Source organism: Mustelus asterias, chromosome 13, assembly GCF_964213995.1.
Source record: "Mustelus asterias chromosome 13, sMusAst1.hap1.1, whole genome shotgun sequence".
Classification (NCBI taxonomy): domain Eukaryota; kingdom Metazoa; phylum Chordata; class Chondrichthyes; order Carcharhiniformes; family Triakidae; genus Mustelus; species Mustelus asterias.
Window position 1 is genome coordinate 74,740,913 of NC_135813.1, and position 20,108 is coordinate 74,761,020.

Consider the following 20,108-nt stretch of genomic DNA (forward strand, 5'->3'; position numbering starts at 1 on the left):
CACATATAGGCAAAGACACAATTGCAAGATAATTACAGATTGGAATGTGAAGAATGGTTAGAGTGAGAGTCTTCACAGGTAATCAAGTCTTTACAGGTACAGACAGTACGAGTGGAGAGGGGGTTAAAGAGGTGTGAATTTTCTCAAGCCAGGACAGTTAGTGGGATTTTGCAAACCTAGACTGTATGGTGGGGGTTACATGTGCGTCATGAACCCAAGATCCGGGTTGAGGCCATCCTCATGCGTGTGGATCTTGGCTATCAGTTTCTGCTCAGCGATTCTGCATTATTAAGGTGAGGTTTTATTACATGAAAGTTGCAATATAAATACAAGATGTTGTTGTAAAAAGTGAGTGTGCAGGTAGATAATGCCATTAAAACTCCCAATAGAATTTTGTGTTTTATCAATAGAAGAGTACAATGATTAACTTACTTTTTAAAAAAATGGTTAAGCCATAAAAGCTCTGAAGAAGAGAATAAGGACGCGGAAGGTTAGCATTTTCCTCTCCCCACAAATGCTGCCAGACCTGCTGAATCTTTCCAGCACTTGCTATTTTTATTTCTACTTTCCAGCATCCGCTTTTCACGTGGCTAAGCCATAGTTGGGAATACAAACTTAGGACTTATAGAAAGGGCATTAAAGCCACTAAAAGCAGACAAAGTACATTCATCAAGCTAATACCAATGACACAATACAAATATGAGGAGAAAATTGAGATGCTGAGTGTATTTCCAGTGAAGCTCCACAAGGAATAAAGAAATCTTTTTTTAAAAAAAGAATTGCAACAGGCTGTTAAGCAACAGATGGTTAATGATTGACAGCAATTAGTTTTATATAGGTTAGAGCAGTGGTTCCCAAGGGGTGCGGCACACCACACTGGTGCAGCAAGAGAGGATGGCAAGTGTGGCGGGAAAATTCAAGGACAATCAAAGAAACATTTAAACATGGATTAGATATTTTTCCAAAGTGATTGTGTTCTGTGTTATGAATCAAGCACTGCTAGGAGTTTTTGTTTTTGAATTTATTTCTTATCAATAAAAAATTCAGTGTGGTGCGAGCAAATTTTCATTCCGAAAGTGCGGCCCAGTGAAAAAAAGTTTGGGAACCACTGGGTTAAAGTATTGAGATGGAAGATAAGCACTGAAAGATCAAGAGTCACTATCCTATCCCTAAATAGGAGGGAAGAGTTGTTCCCATAAGCTTGGCAAATCCCAAAAATATAAATCTCTCCAATATGATGTTGACGCAGTTATAATATTATAGCAATTGCAGTACCATTGCCACCCTTATTAATAAATTCAGTATTTTGATTTATTATTGTTACGCGTATTGGTATAGAGCGCGAAAATTGTTCCTTGCAAAACAAGCAGCAAGTTATGACCTGGAAAATGCACTGCCTGAAAGGGGGGTGAAAGAAAATTCAACAATGACAACCGGATAAACATTTGAAGGAGCAGAATGTTGCAGAGCTGACGGGATAGTTCTTTCAAAGAGCCAGCAAAAGCACGGTGGATAAAATAGCCTCCTTCTGTACTGTATCTACCCGATTTCAATGGTAAAGATTGCTGAGGTATTTTAAGAGTGTATCATCCCCAGCACCTAAACCTGCAATAGTTGCAATCCCCCCCCCGCTCTGCACCATTATTTCCGACGAAAAGGTCATAGACCTGAAACATTAACCCTTTCCTCCACAGATGCTGCCTGAACTGTTGTGTGTTTCCAGAATGTTCTGCTGTTTTTTTATTTACTGATTGACACTCAAGGCCGTTAACTGGCTCGGGAGAATTGGGGGGTGGGCAGGTACAGCATTGAGTTTGGGCTGTATTTTGAGAGAGATAGAGGATCACACCAACATTGCAGGGAGCCTTGGACAACTTTGATGTGACGAAATGGGAGGAGGAGGGGGATGTGAAAAACAAGATGCAGACTGGGCTAAACAGGGGTGGGGGGCGGGGGGCAAGAAAGTTGCATCCCTTTAAAGCTCTGACATTAAAAGTGTAAGTGATCGCAGTGCCTACTTTGGTTGGGGATTTCGTCTCTGTCCTGGTCAGCGTTGAGGCCCGTGTTGTCGTCTGTCAAGATTAGAGGGACATCATCATCCTCCACAGGCAGTGCCATCATCCCGTGCGTTGCCCCGTACAACAAACTCCGGCCTCCGCCGCTCGAGCTAACTTCACGCGGGGCGGGGCTGGGGGAGGCGAACCAACTCTGGCCGCTGATTGGTACAGCCGCTCCAGTCTGGACGTCAATCAAAACGCGGCGTCCAATAGGTTGGCTCCGCTAGAGCCCAGCCCCCTTCCGGGCCCACGTGGGTCCGGGAGGCAGGGGGTCACGGGGTCAAGGGTGAAAGTTCGCCTGTATCTTAGCAACGGAATAACTGACGCTCGCAAACAGAAGTGCCGGGATGGGTGAGTGGCGGCTGTTCGTTGCTGAGGGTCGGGTCGGGTCGGGTCGGGCCGGGCGGGCGATTCGGCGCCGGGGGTTGACAGTCATGCGGCGGCACGGTGGTCAGCAGCACCAGGGACCCTTGTTTGATTCCCGGCTCGGGTCACTGTCTGTGTGGAGTCTGCACGTTCTCCCCGTGTCTGCGTGGGTTTCCTCCGGGTACTCTGGTTTCCTCCCACACTGAAAGATGTCCTGGGTTAGGTGGATCGGCCGTGCTAAATTCTCCCTCCGTGTACCCGAACAGGCGCCGGAGTGTGGTAACTAGGGGATTTTCACAGTAACTTAATTGCAGTGTGTTAATTGTGACTAATAAATAAACTTTAACTTTAGCTGCTGCTTGTGGTTCCAACTGCATGAGGTTGAGATGTTGACAGATGCCAATTCCTCCATGAGATTAGTGGAACTGTATTCCAGCTGAGCATAACTTCCTTGCTCTTGTGCTCAATGCCTCTATTAATAAAGTAAGAAGTTTAACAACACCAGGTTAAAGTCCAACAAGTTTATTTGGTAGCAAAAGCCACAAGCTTTCGGAGCCTTAAGCCCCATCTCCACATCATGACTACCGTCTATTAATAAAGCCCAGAATACTTAATTTGTTTGTGGGATGTTGGCATTGCTGGCCAAAGCAGCATTTATTGCTCATCCCTGTCAACCACAGTGCTGTGGCTGTGGATCTATATGTTTTATTAACTGCTCTCACCACCTGTCCTGCCACATTCAATGATCTATGCATATAAACACCCAGGTCCCTCTGCTGCTTCCCCTCTTGGAAAAAAACCCTCTTATTTATATTGTCTCATCACTTCACACTTTTCCGCATTGAACTTCATCTGCCAACTAACTGCCCACTCCACCAGCAGCTTATCTGTGTCCTTTTGAAATTAGAATCAGACCAAACCACTGTAAATCCAGGGCATTCATAGAATCCCTACAATGCAGAAAGAGGCCATTCGGCCCATCGAGTCTGCACCGACCACAATTCCACCCAGGCCCTACTCCCATATCCCTACACATTTATCCGCTAATCCCTCTAACCTACTCATCTCAGGACACTAAGGGGCAATTTTAGCATGGCCAATCAACCTAACCCGCACATCTTTGGACTATGGGAGGAAACCGGAGCACCCGGAGGAAACCCACGCAGACATGAGAAGAAAGTGCAAACTCCACACAGACAGTGACCCACGCCGGGAATCGAACCCAGGTCCCTGGAGCTGTGAAGCAGCAGTGCTAACCACTGTGTTACCGTGCCGCATTGATTGTGATTGATCAACTTGACTGCCAAAATGGCCTTGTACAACGGATAAAAGACTTACTACTTAGTTCCAGGTAGCCAAACACAGCACACAAGTTATTCTTTCTTACAAGTTACAAAGTACTTACTGAATGCAATACATTATTTCGAACTGGAAATCAGTAGTAAATGTCACTCTTGGATATTTTTTAAAAACTGTCTGATTCCTCCTAAGTTAAATATTCCATGTCTTGACAGGATTCTTCACATTGTGACTGAGGTCATAAGGCTCATCTCACTGGCGAGATGATAACATAGTGGTAATGTCACTGGATTAGCAAGTCAGATGCCTGGCTGGTGACGTGGGTTCAAATCCCATCTTGACATTTTGTGGAATTTAAATTCTGCAAATATATCTGGAATATAAAGCCAGTCCCAGTAAGGGTGACCATGAAATATCATTGATTGTTGTAAGGACTCATCTGGTTCACTAATTATATTTAGGAAAATAAATCTGCCGACCTTACCTGTAGTTGACTCATAACTGTCCTCCAGAATGTTTTGTTCAAGGGCAATTAGAGATGGGCAACAAATCCTAGCTTTATCAGTGACGTCAATGTGTTGTGTAATACTAAAAAATGTATGTATCCTTTATATTGACTACAGGTACAAATAAAGTTAACCTTCCTAGTGGGAAATCAATTTATTGGTGTTTACTTTTCTTCTGTAGGAGTATGTTTCATCTCCGAGCAAACAACAACTTGCATTTATATAGTGTCTTCAATGTAATAAAATGTTCCAAGGTGTTTCATGGGAAATCAGAAAGATTTTGACACTGAACCACGTAAGGAGATATTAGGATAGGTATAGAACAAAGTGATTTGAAGGAGCAAATTCAAAGTACAAGTGTCATACTGGTAGGGGAAGAATTTCATGGTTTAGGGCCTGAATAACTGAAGACTATGCCACCAATTGGTGGGGTGATGAAAATTAGGATGTGCGAGAGACCAGAATTGCAGGAGTGCAGATATCTCAGAGGGTTGTGGGGCTGAGAAAATCACAACAATAGTGAGGGAGTTCAGAACAAGGGGATTTTAAGATTGAGGAGCCAGTGTACAAGAGTGAACACAGGGAAAGGAATGATGTGTGAATGGGACTTGGTGCGAGTTTTGGCAGCTGTTTTGGATGAACTCCTGTTTAAGGAATGTGAAAGGGAAGAACAACAGAAAAAAATCAAATCTATAAAAAAGTTCCTGTATTTAATACACTATATTTAACTTGTGATTCAAGGTGATTTACCTTAATGCACTTTTAAGTTACTTTCTTCTGTTGTGTAAGTATATTTAATGTATCTCTCAAAATATTATATTCTTACTTGACAATTTTAGTATATCAATACTATCTGATGCAATATGTGTCGTGTACGGCAACTTCACTGAATGTGTCCTTCCATTTTTTTTACATGAATTCTAAAAATCTTAGTAATAGTTCTTGTCTATTCCTTGGCACTGCTCCAATTTATATATGGGTCAGTTGTAGCACTCTTGCCTTGAAGTCAGAAAATCGTAGGTTCAAATCTCACACGAGACTTAAGCACATAACCTAATAAAATCATTCCCCAGGACAGTATTGAGCGAGTGTTGCATTGTCAGAGATAGTGTCAGGAATTTTTCATTCTGAATCTAAGTTTGGTGGTGGGTGTGGAGGTGGGAGTGACTTCCAAGCAGTAGGATGGCTGACCATGCGTGATCTTGTGCTGTTTAGAATATTACTTAAGTAGCTGCAAGGAGCTCGCCGATTCTTACGGTGGGGCAGGCAAGAAGTCACTTAATTTGGTCAGAGGTCTGGGTGCTATATTTAAAAGGCAGGCGGAGCCAGGCCAATAAGGATGGCAGATTTCCTTTCCTAAAGGACGTTAGTGAACCAGATGGGTTTTTACAGTAATCAACAACTATTTCACGGTTATTATTCAACTTGTAATTCCAGATTTTCTTTTGGTTATTGAATTCCCGGGACTCCAAAGGATTAGCCTTGATCTGTGGATTACTAGAACAGTGATAATACCACTACACCACTCCCTCCCCAAGAGTCAACAAAGTAATTCTATCTATTTTATACGGCAACTCCCTACCTGAAGCATCAGCCAATACCTCCTCTACTCAGTGTGCTCCACTATAGCCAACAACTGTTACCAGTACATGCTGTCTAAGAGAAAGTGGTGTTTAACATCTAAAGTTGTTGAACTCTAATTTTTAAAAAAAGACAAAAAATAAGTTGATTTGTTGCTATTCTTGAAAGATATGCTGATGGTGTCAAGTTCGTTTTTCAGAGACCCTTACTTACTTGATGCAAGAGCAAGACACTGATCTGTATAAGAAAACCCAGTCCTTTATTTTCAAGCAAGTACAAGCTTATGGAGGATCGCTTTACTAACTCAGCACAGTGTGCTGAGCTTCGCCGAACGATACTCTCCGAACAGGGGGCAGTCGCTCCCTTTATACTCTTTTTTTCAGCAATTAGTCACGTACACACAGTATAACTTCACCCAGATCACGTGCTTAGCAACAGCAAGAGTAAGTACAAAGACGGTATGTGAGTAAAGCCATAAATATGTCGAAAACCCACCCCCAGTTGCCATCGAAACTGCACGTCCACCATTGCTTGAGTGTGAGATAGCAACCGTTCCCATATATCTTGGGACGCTGCTTTGCCCATAAAGCGAATGTTATCTCCTTCAGACAAGGACAGCATTAGTCGAGTTGTTATTTGCAAGGCCGGGGTGACAGTTCAGAATAGGGAATATGTGCTGGTATCAGCACAAATTGTTCCAAGATGCAGTTAATCACAGCTTTCAAGTTAAGAATTTACTTCACTTTATCTTACAGCAACCAGCTCAGCTTGCACACCTTTTTTACAAATGGCCAAGATCATAGGAGATTCATGGGATGTTAACCCCTTAACATCTCAATGGGGTAGTGGGTTTAGCTTTTGACTGCTGTGGCAACTGGTATAGACACCATGGTTGATTGACCTCCCTCCATTCCGGCCATATCTTTGAATCTTTGAAAATAATACTGCTAGACATTGGAAAATATGTTGTTATATGTTTCAGCCGTACAGCTCACTGCAGATTTAAAGATATGAGAAAAATCTACTGAAGAAGGAAACAATGGCAAGTGAAACCATGGTACAGAATCAGCAATTAGAAGCCAAAAATATAGAGACCATCAATGGAACCACAACAAATTATGATGCATCTGTGCAAAAAATATCATCCAAAGTGGATGCTCTACAAATCTTGGAACCAGTTAGAAAAAAACTTGCATCTATTGAGGCAGAGCGAATTATTTCTGTAATTGAAAAGACTATTCAGAAAACAGAAATAGTCACTTTGATTCCCCATTTGGTTCACAACCTTGACAGGTTCAGTGTTGGCATCGGTATAGAGTTGACGTGTGCTCTAAGAGAGCATAACAGACTAGAGCAACATGTGGAATTTGCTATTGGAAAACTGATCGAAGAAGATTATCTTGAAGGGGAAAATCAGAATACAATACACAAAGTAAAACTCAAAGAGAAAAAGCACAATGTTGAAATCCTTAAACAGGTCTTTAGTGGTTCAGTTAAAAACATCCTTCGGCTCTTCCAGGGGAATCCCACAGCATGTCAAATAATCCAAACAGAATGTCAAGCCCGAAGTAGCATCTGCATAAATCTCATTCTGCTACTAATGGAACTGAGAGACTTTGTGTTTGAGAGACTTCTAATAACACCCACTGAGGAAAAAGAAAAATTTGAATATGTGCAAAAAATCATCAAGCAAGATAAGAAAAACACACACACTATTGGCACTTTGGAGGCCGAACTGGCAGCAGCCATCCAAGATAAAGAAAATGAGGTAAATTCTTACATATATGGGAAATTCTGATGTCTCATGTGCCTTAGCAACAAATGCCATAAGTTGTAATAGACTATAATTCATACGTCTAGGTTTAGAATACATAAAAACATGCATAAAGTTACGTTGGCAGGTTTCCAAGGTGGCCAGTACTGTCAGAAGTCTCAGAAAATATAAGACTCACAAAGCCAGTGTCTCAGTTTAAAGACGTAACTTTATTAAACCAGCAGTTGCTAGGAGAAATCATCAAAGGGTCAGCGTGTCTGAGATAGAGCAGCTAGACCTCTCCTATGAGCTCTGACGTATACAATTCGAAACAGATCAATTATAGGTTTTCTTATCAATTACTCCTGCCTTTCATTAGCTTTAAATCAATCATCTTCAATTCACACAAATCAACGATAATACCGATCATTTCCCCCAGTCAACCATATCTTACGTTCTGGCATAATAGTATTTCATTAGTCCATAGAATCCAAAAGCTAACTCCTGTCCTGGCTGACCCCACTTCCTGTGTTGCCGAGTGACCTCAGACGCTAGCCCAATGTTCAAATGAACGTTCCCATAAGTTCCCTTATAGGTCACTGCCAAACCAGATTAATACATGACACTCCACATCTGGGCATGCACCTATCTAATCTGGACAGTGAATAAACCCTATTCATGAAATATGATTAAGTGTTTTAAATGTTCCCTCCGTCCAAAACTCTACTGATAAATCTTGCATATTCTCAAGGTCTAAGCCTTCTCTTGGAACATGGCTTCGCCCTAATGCCTTTTGCCATGATGCTTCGCAGCAAATTGCTCTTGACTAAAGTGAACAATATACCTTAAAAATACATTAATACATCCAAAATATCAGCATATGTGTTTTAAAATCATAATCATTTGTCTAAATCTCTTACTGCATCTCATATGTGTAAATTGCTTCCTTGTTAGCTCATAGGCTTGTTTTAAAAGTCATTTAACTTAATGCTGGTAGTTCTATCAGTGCCTTAATGTCTAATGGTTTAAAAATCTTACTAACCTATTAGGGGTCTCCCTCTTACAAGCCATACACCTGATTTTAAAACAGGTTTCAATATTGTGATTTCGGGCCTGTGATGGGTGTGAAATCAATCGCAAAAGTCACAATATACTTATTTCTGGTACTTTTTAGCTAACATGCTGTAGGTTCCAGTAGATGTATGAAGAAGATAGATAGAGAGTTGTTTCACATACTGCATTATGTACACAAGTTGAAGTGTTGACTTTCATATAATCTGTATTATATGAATTTGAGTTCTTAATAGGGGAGGTACATATAGAGGAAGCAGTATAGGACGAGCACATGTATTTGCTCAGTTGAGTAATGTCACTCGCTTCCTTAACTGATCTTGTTGCATATTTATTTTTATGAAGTTGAATTCCAGTGCCTTGTATCCACTCGCGCTAAAGAGCGTAGACCCAGGAACCTAACAGTGAAACTCCCTTATGATCTAGCCATATATTAAGCATTTGTACTATTAATCTCGCTGACGTTTGACTAAATTAATGTAAGCAAGATGATTTGGTTTGACCCCATCCAATACTTAAAGCAGCTGCAGAAGCATCTGTCAACCCCTCTATCAAATCCTCTATGACCACTGCATTTTTACACTTCACTTTGACCCCACTTCCCCCAGCACCACGCCCTTAACCCCACCCTTCCCCACCATCCAGTCATTTGTTCCATGGCGTGCTGGATATGCTCCAGACTGCATTCCTCCAAGGCGTCAATGCTTTCTGCATGGAGGTCTGTAACTCGTGGCATTCACAGGGATCAATGCTGGGACCTCTGTTGTTTGTAATATATATAAATGACTTGGAAGAAAACGTAACTGATCTAATCAGCAAGTTTATGGTTGATAGTGGACTGGAGTTGCGGATAGTGATGAAGATTGTCAGGGAATACAGCAGGATATAGATAGGCTGGAAAATTATGCAGAGAAATGGCAGATGGATTTAATCCGGACAAATGTGGGGCGATGCATTTTGATAGATCCAATTCAGTGGGAGCTATAAAATAAATGGCAAAACCATCAGGAGCACAGATACATAGGTCTGAGAGTACAGGTCCACAAATCCTTAAAAGTGGCAGCACAGGCGGAAAAGGTGGTATAGAAAGCATATATGGATGGCATGCTTGCCTTCATTGGCCGGGCATCGAGTATAAAAGTTGGCAAATTATGTTATATTTATATAAAATGTTAGTTAGGGCACCTTTGGAATACTGTGTCCAATTTTGACACCAGGCTTTGGAGGGAGTACAGAAGAGGTTTACCAGGATGTTGCTTGCTATGGAGGAAATAAGCTATGAGGAAAAATTGAATAAATTGGGATTGTTCTCCCTGAAAAGACGAAGGCTGAGGGGCAACCTGAAAGAAGTTTATAAAATGAAGAAGGGCATAGATAAGATGAATAGTTGGAAGCCTTTTCCCAGGGCAGAAATGACAATCATTAGGGGGCACAAGTTCAAGGTAAGGAGGGAAAGGTTCAGTAGAGATGTGCAGGGGAAGTTTTTGTACACAGAGGTTGGTGGGGGCCTGGGAATGCACTGCCAAGTGAGGTGGTTGAGACAGATACATTAGCGACATTTAAGACTTATCTGTGTAGATACATGAACAGGCGGGTTATAGAGGGATACAGGTGGTTGGTCGAGATACGACAACATGATCAGCGCAGGCTTGATGGGCTGAAGGGCCTATTCGTGTGTTGTACTGTTCTTTGTTCTTTGCATCTTTGGCACTGAAACTAGTTTGCGAGCACCATACTTCCAGTGGATTCCTGAATTCCTGAACTGCCTGCCTTTTCTACTATGCAGGTTAGCCATCCTCTTACTTTTCTCTAGATTATAGTTGTGGGTGACCACCTTTCGAATGTGCACTCCAGAAAATTCCCAACCTCCATTATGTCCTGCAATGACTCCATCTGCTAGTCAAGCTTAGAAACTCGAAGCTTGAATTCTAATTGCTGGAGGCACTTACTTCACACGAGTTTATTGAGGACACATGAAGTATCCTAGAGTTCCCACAGGAAATGGGGTGCAGTCACTCCATCATTTTGTTTAAAACTCTTTGCAGTATCATCATTATGTTTACTTTGCCCAAAGATAGGTCTTTGGCACATTGACTGCGGATACTTCATCCTGAGCCATTTTGTAAGTAATTTCTTTGTCATTGGTCATTTGCCATCTTCAGGGGCAGGGCAAAAAGGTTGGTCTCAAGCCTGCCTCAGCTGAATGGGAATTTAACACATGCCATTAGCATTATTCTGAACCACGCGTTGACCATCTAGTCAACTGGGCAAGCCAGCCACCATCCTATGTACTGTATTATGTGTAAATACAATTTAGTACCCCCTTACTCCTATGTATGGATATGGATATAACAGATTATTTAATACAATTCAAATCCTTTAATGTTGGTGTCCTCTATTTAGTTAATTTTAATCCCTTAGATCTATTTAGTTACCCGGGTTGTTTTATATTTACTTTTGCCCCTTGATTTAAATTATTTAACTTCTCCTTCCCACCTGCACCCAATTCTCACTGTCACTCACTGCATTAAGCCATTACATTTTGCAGATTCACCCAGCTCCATGCTCTGACAGATATTCCTCTAGTATGTATCTTTCAGAAACTGGAAGTAAGTAACATCCAGTCAGGGGTCCACTTATAGCTTAACTTCCACTAACTTGCAGTATTAAATTAAAGTAATGAAGAAGGTTGGGTTAAATTTAAGTTCAATAACATGCTATTTGTATTACTCATTCACTAATTAATGAATTCCCACTTCCCCCAAATTCCTATCACCAGTCTGTTTAACAAATTAATTTCAGATTAATATGAATAATTTCAGCAAAAGCTGTTGGGCGGGATCTTACCTGCTTGCCTTGCCTGTTGATCGGCGTGGCGAGCCAGTAAGATAGGGCGAGAGGCAAAAAATCGGGTTCGCACCTACAGATCTCTGGGAGATCAGGGCGCCTGTGCAATGGCGTCCCTAGAGCTCAGCAGCCGGCCTCACAAGCGAGCTGAGACTCCATCTACCCCCTACTGGCGAGATTCACATTCTGGCCTCTGTATTGCACAGAATGCCGTAAAGTATCATTACTGACCTCGCTGAATAAACCGGCGTGAAAACCTCCCGTTTGCTCGCCTGTTTTACACTTAGAATGTTTTGAGAAAATTCCACCTGTTATTTCAATGGCAATTATTGGCCATTATGTTTCTTAGGACATCTTTTTACATTAAAAGGGACTGTAAGTGCAAGTTCTGTTCCCAACAAATTTGACTTCTAATATTCAGCAGTTAAACAACACTGAACCATATAGGACAACATTTTGCAGAATTGATTCCTGGGCAGCAGCAGTAGCCAATGGCAGCCAAAGAAAATGCTAGCTACAACTACCTTTAGCACCCCAGTCAGACACTGGATACTGTCAGAAGTAGAGGTATGTGCGGATGGGGTGAAAATATGATTATATTTTGACGGGAATGTTCCCTCTTCACTCCAATGAATAACATTTGGGCAAAGTACAAAAGGACTGCAACAGTTATGAAATTTGTAATGGTAATTTTCAAGAAAGAAGTAATGGGAGTGAATTGATGAAAAACTTCTTGAATCAACTTTGAGACGTTCAAAAAAAGAACTAGACTGCTATCTGAAAAGGAGGAACGTACAGTGTTACGGTGAGACGGCAGGAGAATGGCACTAAGTAAATTGCTCATTTGGAGAGCCACGTACTTAAATGATGGGCTGAATGGCCTCCCTTCTGTGCTGTAATGCTTCTGAACTCTAGATGCTAATGGCTATCAGAGCAAACAATTTCACATCAGCAGTATGGGCAAGATGTAAACTTGGGTTTTAAGGTAAGGAATCGTGGAATGCATCTTCCAAACCTACAGTACAACTAAATTTGTGTTGCAAGCACTGCAGCTATATATGTGCAATAAGAAGTCTCACAACACCAGGTTAAAGTCCAACAAGTTTATTTGGTAGCACAAGCCACAAGCTTTCGGAGCGCTGCCCCTTCATCAGGTGAGTGGGAGTTCTATTCACAAACAGGACATATAAAGACACAAACTCAATTTACAAAATAATGGTTGGAATGCGAGTCTTTACAGGTAATCAAGTCTTAAAGGTACAGACAATGTGAGTGGAGAGAGGGTTAAGCACAGTTTAAAGAGATGTGTATTGTCTCCAGCCAGGACAGTTAGTGAGATTTTGCAAGCCCAGGCAAGTCGTGGGGGTTACAGATAGTGTGACATGAACCCAGGATCCCGGTTGAGGCCGTCCTCATGTGTGCGGAACTTGGCTCTCAGTCTCTGCTCAGCGACTCTGCGGTGTCGTGTGTCGTGAAGGCCGCCTTGGAGAACGCTTACCTGAGGATCAGAGGCCGAATGCCCGTGACCGCCGAAGTGTTCCCCAACAGGAAGAGAACAGTCTTGCCTGGTGATTGTCGAGCGGTGTTCATTCATCCGTTGTCGTAGCGTCTGCATGGTCTCCCCAATGTACCATGCCTCGGATCATCCTTTCCTGTAGCGTATCATGTAGACAACGTTGGCCGAGTTGCAAGTGTATGTACCGTGTACCTGGTGGATGGTGTTCTCACCATTTTGTAAATTGAGTTTGTGTCTTTATATGCCCTGTTTGTGAATAGAACTCCCACTCACCTGATGAAGGGGCAGTGCTCCGAAAGCTTGTGGCTTGTGCTACCAAATAAACCTGTTGGACTTTAATCTGGTGTTGTGAGACTTCTTATGGTGCTTACCCCAGTCCAACGCCGGCATCTCCACATCATGGCTATTATATGTGAACAGGTGCAACAAAGACAGAAAATGCTGGAAAATCTCCACAGGTCTGACAGCTTCTGAGGAGAGAGAATCGAGCTGATGTTTCAAACGTCGGCTCTATTCTCTCTCCACAGATGCGGTCAGACCTGCTGAGATTTTCCAGCCTTTTCTGTTTATGTTTCAGATTCCAGCACCCACAATCATTTGTTTTTATCTATGTGAACAGGAGATTGTGTATCAATGTTAAATAGAAATTGGAGGATTAAATCTTTGTCTGGTTAACCTGTACTTTTGCCAAGGGGTTAGAACATCATATTCAGTCGTATATTTCATTAGCTGCATTTTTAAAAATCTGTTCCTATTTTAGTACGATAAAATATATTTCTTTAAACTCATAAGTACTTCAAATTGTATGACCAGATGCTGAAGAAGAATGAGATCATTCGGAAGCTCAAAAACAACCTGCTTCAACTTGACTTGTTCTCAGAAGATTACATACGTCAAGTTAAACAAGATGCAGAAAAACAACAGCTAACTGATCAGAAAGATTCAGAAGGGAGAACTGCCAAATACCAGGAAGAAATGTCTCAGCTCCGAACTCAATTGAACAACTTAATAGGAGAACACAGAGCATCTGAAGTGGCTTTAAGAAAGGTACAGTGTCATGCTGCAATAGCAGCTATTCTCAAATACAACCATACAATGTAATTTGCAATTTTTGTGGAAATACATAATTATTTTTGATGGCCAGGTAATTACCCAAGTTTTAAACAAAAATTCAAACATTGGAAGAGTGGGCAATTTAGCCCTTTAAGCCTGTTTCCTACCATTCATTGGCTAAATTGCGACTGAGCTCCATATTTATCATCTGCCTTTGCTCTAATTTAATTAATAACAAAAATTCATCAAATCTCAGATTTAAAATGAGCAATCTAACATTGGCAATACAAATTGCCATTTATGGAAGCGAACTCCAAACTTCCAGTACTCTTTGTGTGTACAAGTGTTTCCTGATTCTTGAAATGGCTGGCTCTAATTTACTGTACCGTCAGTCCTGAAACTCCGAACCAGTAGAAGTAGTTTCTCTCTTATCTACCCTAGCTTCTTGTTAATATAGTGAAACCTTTGATTAAATCTCCCCTTCAGCCTTCTAGATTCCAGGGAATACAACCCTAGTTTGTGTAATCTCTCCATAATTTAAACCTTGGAAGCTCATCGTACTCCAGATATGGTCGTACCAGAGCTTTGTATAACTGATGTGTGACTTCTACCCCATTGTATTTTAGTCTTTTAGATATAAAGCACACTATAAGCTTTTTGGATTATTTTTGTACTTGTTCATGACATTTTAATAGTTTCTGTATCTGGACCCCAAGTCTATTTGGACCTGGATTGTTTCTAGTTTTAGAATATTCCTTGTTCTATCCTTTTAGGTCCAAAGTAGATCACCTCACATTTGCCGACATTAAAATCCATTTTCCATAGGTCCAAAGATGTGCGGGGTTAGGTTGATTGGCCATGCTAAAATTGACCCTAGTGTCAGAGGAATTAGCAAGGTAAATGTGTGGGGTTATGGCAATAGGGCCTGGCTGGGTGAGATTGTCATCGGTACAGACTTAAATGGGCCGAATGGCCTGCTTCTGTACTGTAGGGATTCTATGGACTGCCCATTCCCTTAATCTATAAAGATATTTGCAATTCTATATTTCCATCTAAATTGCTTACAATGTCACCATCTTTGTATCATTGGCAAATTTGTATATAAGTGGTTTTCTATCCCATCATCCAAGTTGTTAATAAGAATAGTCCAAAGTTAAGTACCTAACACAAGTCAATACAGGAGACTAGTCACATCCTGCCATTTAGAGTGCCTACATAATTATATCGACTCTTTGTTTCCTGCCTCTCAAATTCCCAAGCAGGTCAATAATTTGCCTTAAATTCTATAGATTTGATTTGATTTATTATTGTCACATGCATTGATATACAGTGAAAAATATTGTTTCTTGCACGCCATACAAAGTATATTGTTCATAGAGTAAGGATTTTCACAGTAACTTCACTGCAGTGTTAATGTAAGCCTACTTGTGACAATAATAAATAAACTTAAACTTAAACATGGGGAGGAGAGGGTGCAGAATATAGTTTTACAGTCATAGTTTAACAGAGTTAGAATTAAGTATTAAAAGCATAGAACAAGAGTAAAAGATGGAATTAAGGGTATGCTGGGGACAGCTTGCAAGAAGTCGCCACACTCCGGCGCCATCTTCATTTGACTGAGTTGCCCAGGCCAGGGTAGAGGAAAGTATCAGGGTAGCCAATGAATTTAAACTGAGGCTTTACGTGATGCAATTTTTCAGTCATCTCGGCCTTTTGGCTAAGATGAAGCTTAAGTTCAAGCCCAAGAGCTAACAGTCTCTTATCAGGGACTTTATCAAATAACTTCTGGAGGTCTATTTAAATAATGTCCATTGACATCCCCCTATCTGCTACTTCCTAGGATCAACCATCTTCAGGGGCTTCATCAATTACATTCTCTCCAACATAGGGTCAGCAGCAGGATCTTAGGTGATAATTGCATATTCAATAAAATTCACACCACATTGAATTAGATCCTGGGCACACGCAGCAAAACTAGAACAATGTTCAGGCTTGGCCTGATAACTTTCAAAGAAGATTACAGAATGATTTTCTCATTATCTGGATTAATTTTCTGTTGCGTGAATTTGACATCACATCTTTCTGGTTTATTTTAGCGAAAATACAAAATTGAAACAGAGATTGAAAACTGGATCCAGAAGTATGATGCTGACCTACAAGAAAAACAGGTATGTTTTATTGCAAAAGATTGTGAGATTATCAATGGATGTTCTCTGTATTCTTTTATTTTTGTACAGTAACTAGGAAGTTAGTGTTCTATAGTGGGGGTCTTGTAGAAAGAATGCAACTTTTGACAGAGTAAGGCATGGCTAGGAGAGATTATATTTAAAAAATCTAATAAATAGTTTGATGAGTATTTCATTATAGTTAACACTGGCATCAAAGCAGAAACTGAATGGTACAGCATAGTATTCATTTTCTGAATTGCTTGGACTAGTTTTCCCAAGGAAACATTTGTTCTTGCATGAGCCTGTGTTGTAATAGAAAACATGCATCTTTTTCCCTGTAAAAACATACTCAGCAAACACTAGCTCATTACTGAACCAGATTTTAAAAAATGCTAGTACTGATAAAGTTCTTCACTGGCAAGTGACCAGGACAATCCAAGGTGTTCTTGCACGCCTTTGAACATCCTGCATAGCAGAGGGCTAGGCACAGCAATCTGTTCAATCTCATCAGAAATGGTGAGAAAGACCTACAATTGATGACTAAGCACAAAATCATCCAATAAGAGATTACAATATCAAATTGTAGTCACTCATGAGAGATACTTCCTAAAGGCAGTTGAAAAATATCACTAAAACGCAATTTAATATAGAGTTTGAATGAAATACTCATTGTTACTGGACTTGCCTTAATATTCAATAAAACAGATCAGTTTGTTAACACAATGTTAATACCAATGAATTACTGAAATCTATGAAAAATGTATGTTTTATCAGGAGGAATATCAAAGCATCTTAAAAGTACACAAAGAAGAAACGATTCTGCTGTTAGAGCTAGAAGAAAAGATTAACATGCTTGAGCCAGAATATTCTCAGATTGTGGAGGAAAGAAAAATGAAGGCAGAGGAAAAAAAGGCGAAAGAGCAGAAAGCATACCTCATGGGAAAAGCAGCTATCACAATCCAGTCTTTCTGGAAAGGTTACAAAGTGCGCCAATTGATGAAAGCATTGAAGAAAAAGAAAAAGGGAAAAGGCAAAAAGAAAAAATAAAGATGAGGAGATTCAAGAACAAAGTGAAAGAAAGATATGAAAAAATAAAACGTCCTTCTCAAGTTTTCTTTTGTAGATCATTTTTTCATATTACTGTATACACTTAAATATATCCTGTAACCTGCAACAATTAAAATAAGTCTTTATCTTTTATTGTGCATCAGTGTGTCTGATACTTACCTCAATCAATTATTAAATGTGCCTTTTTCTCTCAAATGCTTATCTACCTTCCATTATTCACCATACTCTAGTCAATTACATTCTATCAAGAAATCTCATCATTGTGGAGTGTTACTTTAAATGTTGTAAATTCTGAAGTGAGTGGATTAATAAGTACTGCGAGAAATACAAAGGAGAAATTAACCACAACTCTATTCACAACACACATAGAGAAGCAAGGTCTCTTCAAGCCTTGATTTAAAATGCCCTGTTTCACTCTATGTTCGGCTGTGCTTTACTCCCAGGCTTAAACTTGAAATTTTTCTTTTTTTTTAGTAATGAACCAGCCTCCAATTTGCTTCACAATCACCCCAAATCTCAGTTAGATGCCCATGCTCATACCAAGACCTGGTGTGGTATCCACACTCTGCTGTTCTGCACGACTTACTTTCGCAGACTGCCAATTATGCTGCAGGAGATTTGCTAACATGATGATTCAATGAAATGTCCTGTATATTCCCCTAATGTTTGGTCTGAAATCATGCAATAATTAATTTATGAATACAACGATGCACAAAGGAGAAAGAAAAACACAATGTGACTCATTTATTCAGTTAAAAATTGTTTGAATATATATTTCTGCTAATAACTCAAACATGATTTACACTATATTGTTTCAATGTACACAATTACTGGATACAGGTGCATTATTAGAACTGCATTAAATAAAATAATGGTCAAAAGCAAAATTACGTACAGTAATAATTGATGTATTGATTTCAATGCAGATTCCATTATCAAATGTATAGATAGGTTTCAAACTCCTAGACATAGTGTAAAGAAAGTCGTCTTATGTGCAGGAAGCTTGTAAAATGGTAAAGTTACTATTCAACATGAAAGAAAATGCTAGATTTGCATTTATATGACAACTTTCACACTTTCAGGACTCCCAGTTGTTTTGTAGCCAGTGAATTATTGGCTAATATGGCAGATAATATGCATGTAGCACAGGGACCCACAAACAGCTATGAGTTAAATGTCAGCCAGAACGCCAAGAGAATATTCCAATGTTAAGGGATCTTTTATATCCACCTGAATAGTTGGTTTGATGTATTTGCCAAAAAACACATCAATAATGCAGCACTCCTTTAGTACTGCACTGAATTGTCAGTCTCAATTGTGTGCTTAATCCAATAGCAAGGCTTGAACATTCAGACACTGAGGCAGGAGCACTACGGAGCCAAGCTGAACCAAACATTCATTTCATAAACAGCAGCACTACACTAAACCAAGTATAAATTTTAGAAAATGTCTTCTATATTATCATAGAGAATAGTAAATGGGAAACATATTTCCTGCTCCCCACCCCTCAGTAGCTAAAACGTTGCTATGGAACCTGCCCACCAGAAAGCTGGCTGCCCTGCAGCTGCCTTAATTGTTCTAAGCCTTCTAAGGTCAAGAGTTTCACACTTGGGAGGAGGTCCTGCCTTAAAAGAGTGATCATTCTGATAGCCTGGCAGCTCTGTAATGCCAGCAGTGACAGGTTTGAGCTGTGGTCACTGCTAGGACTACAGACAGTCCCAGGTCAAGAGGTGATTATGGGGCCAGACTTCAAGATAATTCTGGGGCACTGGCAGGCCCTGGCTGGCAAACCCCATTGAGGGAGTTTGGGGGAGGATCTGTGTCTGAAAGGCTGGGGGAAGAGTAAAGGGGGACTTGACCTGGAGGGTGGTTGCCTCCAATCAACAAAGAGGATCGCTAAAGGATGTTCACCTCATTACCCGACACCAGCCTGCACAGTAAAAGCTGTCAGGGTACTAATCTAGCATAGGCTTCCCCTGCCATGGGTAAAACTGCAGTAGAATGAGGCACTTAAGTGACCAGTAAATGTCTTCCCCCACCCACCATAAAATAGGGGCTGAGTCAGGGCAGGCAGGAAGACAGTGGACAGGCCACATACCACACTCTACAACCATCACCATCCACCCCCCAACGACCAGTCATCAAACATATCAACAGGTGACTCCAAAGAACACAAGAAAGTCCACAGGCGTAATCTTACCAGTTCAACTCGCAGATCCATCAGCATGTTGAGCTGGGAAGATAGCGTGCAAAGCAAAAAATGGCACGATTAGATTGCTATATTCCCAGCCTTGCTTTGCCGACAAAAAGAGCTTTGTGCCCAGAATGGGCCTGACATATATTTACATGGAATTGACTACATTTAAATGTAGTTACCAAGTTCGCCTCAGCTGCTTTCGCCCTCCTCTCCCGGATGCTTCTCCCCCTTACCAGCAAGACGTCAGGCTAGCGAGAATCACTACTGCTCTGCAATAGCAGGGATCAGGTGCCATGGTCACAATGGGGGATGGGGGTCGGGGGGATTAGAGGCCACTGAAGTCCTGGGTGGGCGGGGGAATGGCCAAGTAGTGCCCATAGGGCAGTGCCAAACTGGCACCCTGGCAGTGCCTGGATGGGCACCATATGTGTGGCATGAAGTGCCAAGGGGGTGGGGTCTGTGGGGGTGGGGCTAATGATGGGGAGGGGTTTGCATAATGGCAGGGGACTTATACAGAGGGGTCCTTCGCAAGGGGGCATCGTATGGGGGGGGCTATGCAAGATCATACAGGGGGAGCCAGGAGACTCATTGGGAGGGTCCTGATACCCCAATGCCAGTGACCGGTA

At 41.1% G+C, this 20,108-nt stretch overlaps 2 protein-coding genes across 4 annotated transcripts in view; one reads left to right on the forward strand and one right to left on the reverse strand.

Annotated features, from left to right (window-relative positions):
- Positions 1-2,163, reverse strand: part of tpcn1 (two pore segment channel 1) — a 63,626-nt gene extending 61,463 nt beyond the window's left edge. The window contains exon 1 of the mRNA XM_078227016.1: positions 2,019-2,163. Within this exon, the coding sequence (XP_078083142.1) occupies positions 2,019-2,121 (103 nt within the window). The 5' untranslated portion in view covers positions 2,122-2,163. The remainder of the gene's footprint in view (positions 1-2,018) is intronic.
- On the forward strand, positions 265-18,162 carry drc10 (dynein regulatory complex subunit 10). Of its 3 annotated transcripts, none has more exons than XM_078227020.1 (5): positions 265-293; positions 6,792-7,577; positions 13,810-14,043; positions 16,146-16,217; positions 16,992-18,162. In XM_078227020.1, exons 2-5 carry the CDS (start codon positions 6,849-6,851, stop codon positions 17,262-17,264), a joined length of 1,308 nt encoding a protein of 435 aa, XP_078083146.1. In that variant the 5' UTR covers positions 265-293; positions 6,792-6,848; the 3' UTR covers positions 17,265-18,162. The 3 variants fall into 3 exon arrangements, with proteins under 3 accessions (XP_078083146.1, XP_078083145.1, XP_078083144.1); XM_078227019.1 differs by lacking the exon at positions 265-293 and adding an exon at positions 2,334-2,408; XM_078227018.1 differs by lacking the exon at positions 265-293 and adding an exon at positions 6,009-6,252.
- The last annotated feature ends 1,946 nt before the right edge of the window (positions 18,163-20,108 follow it).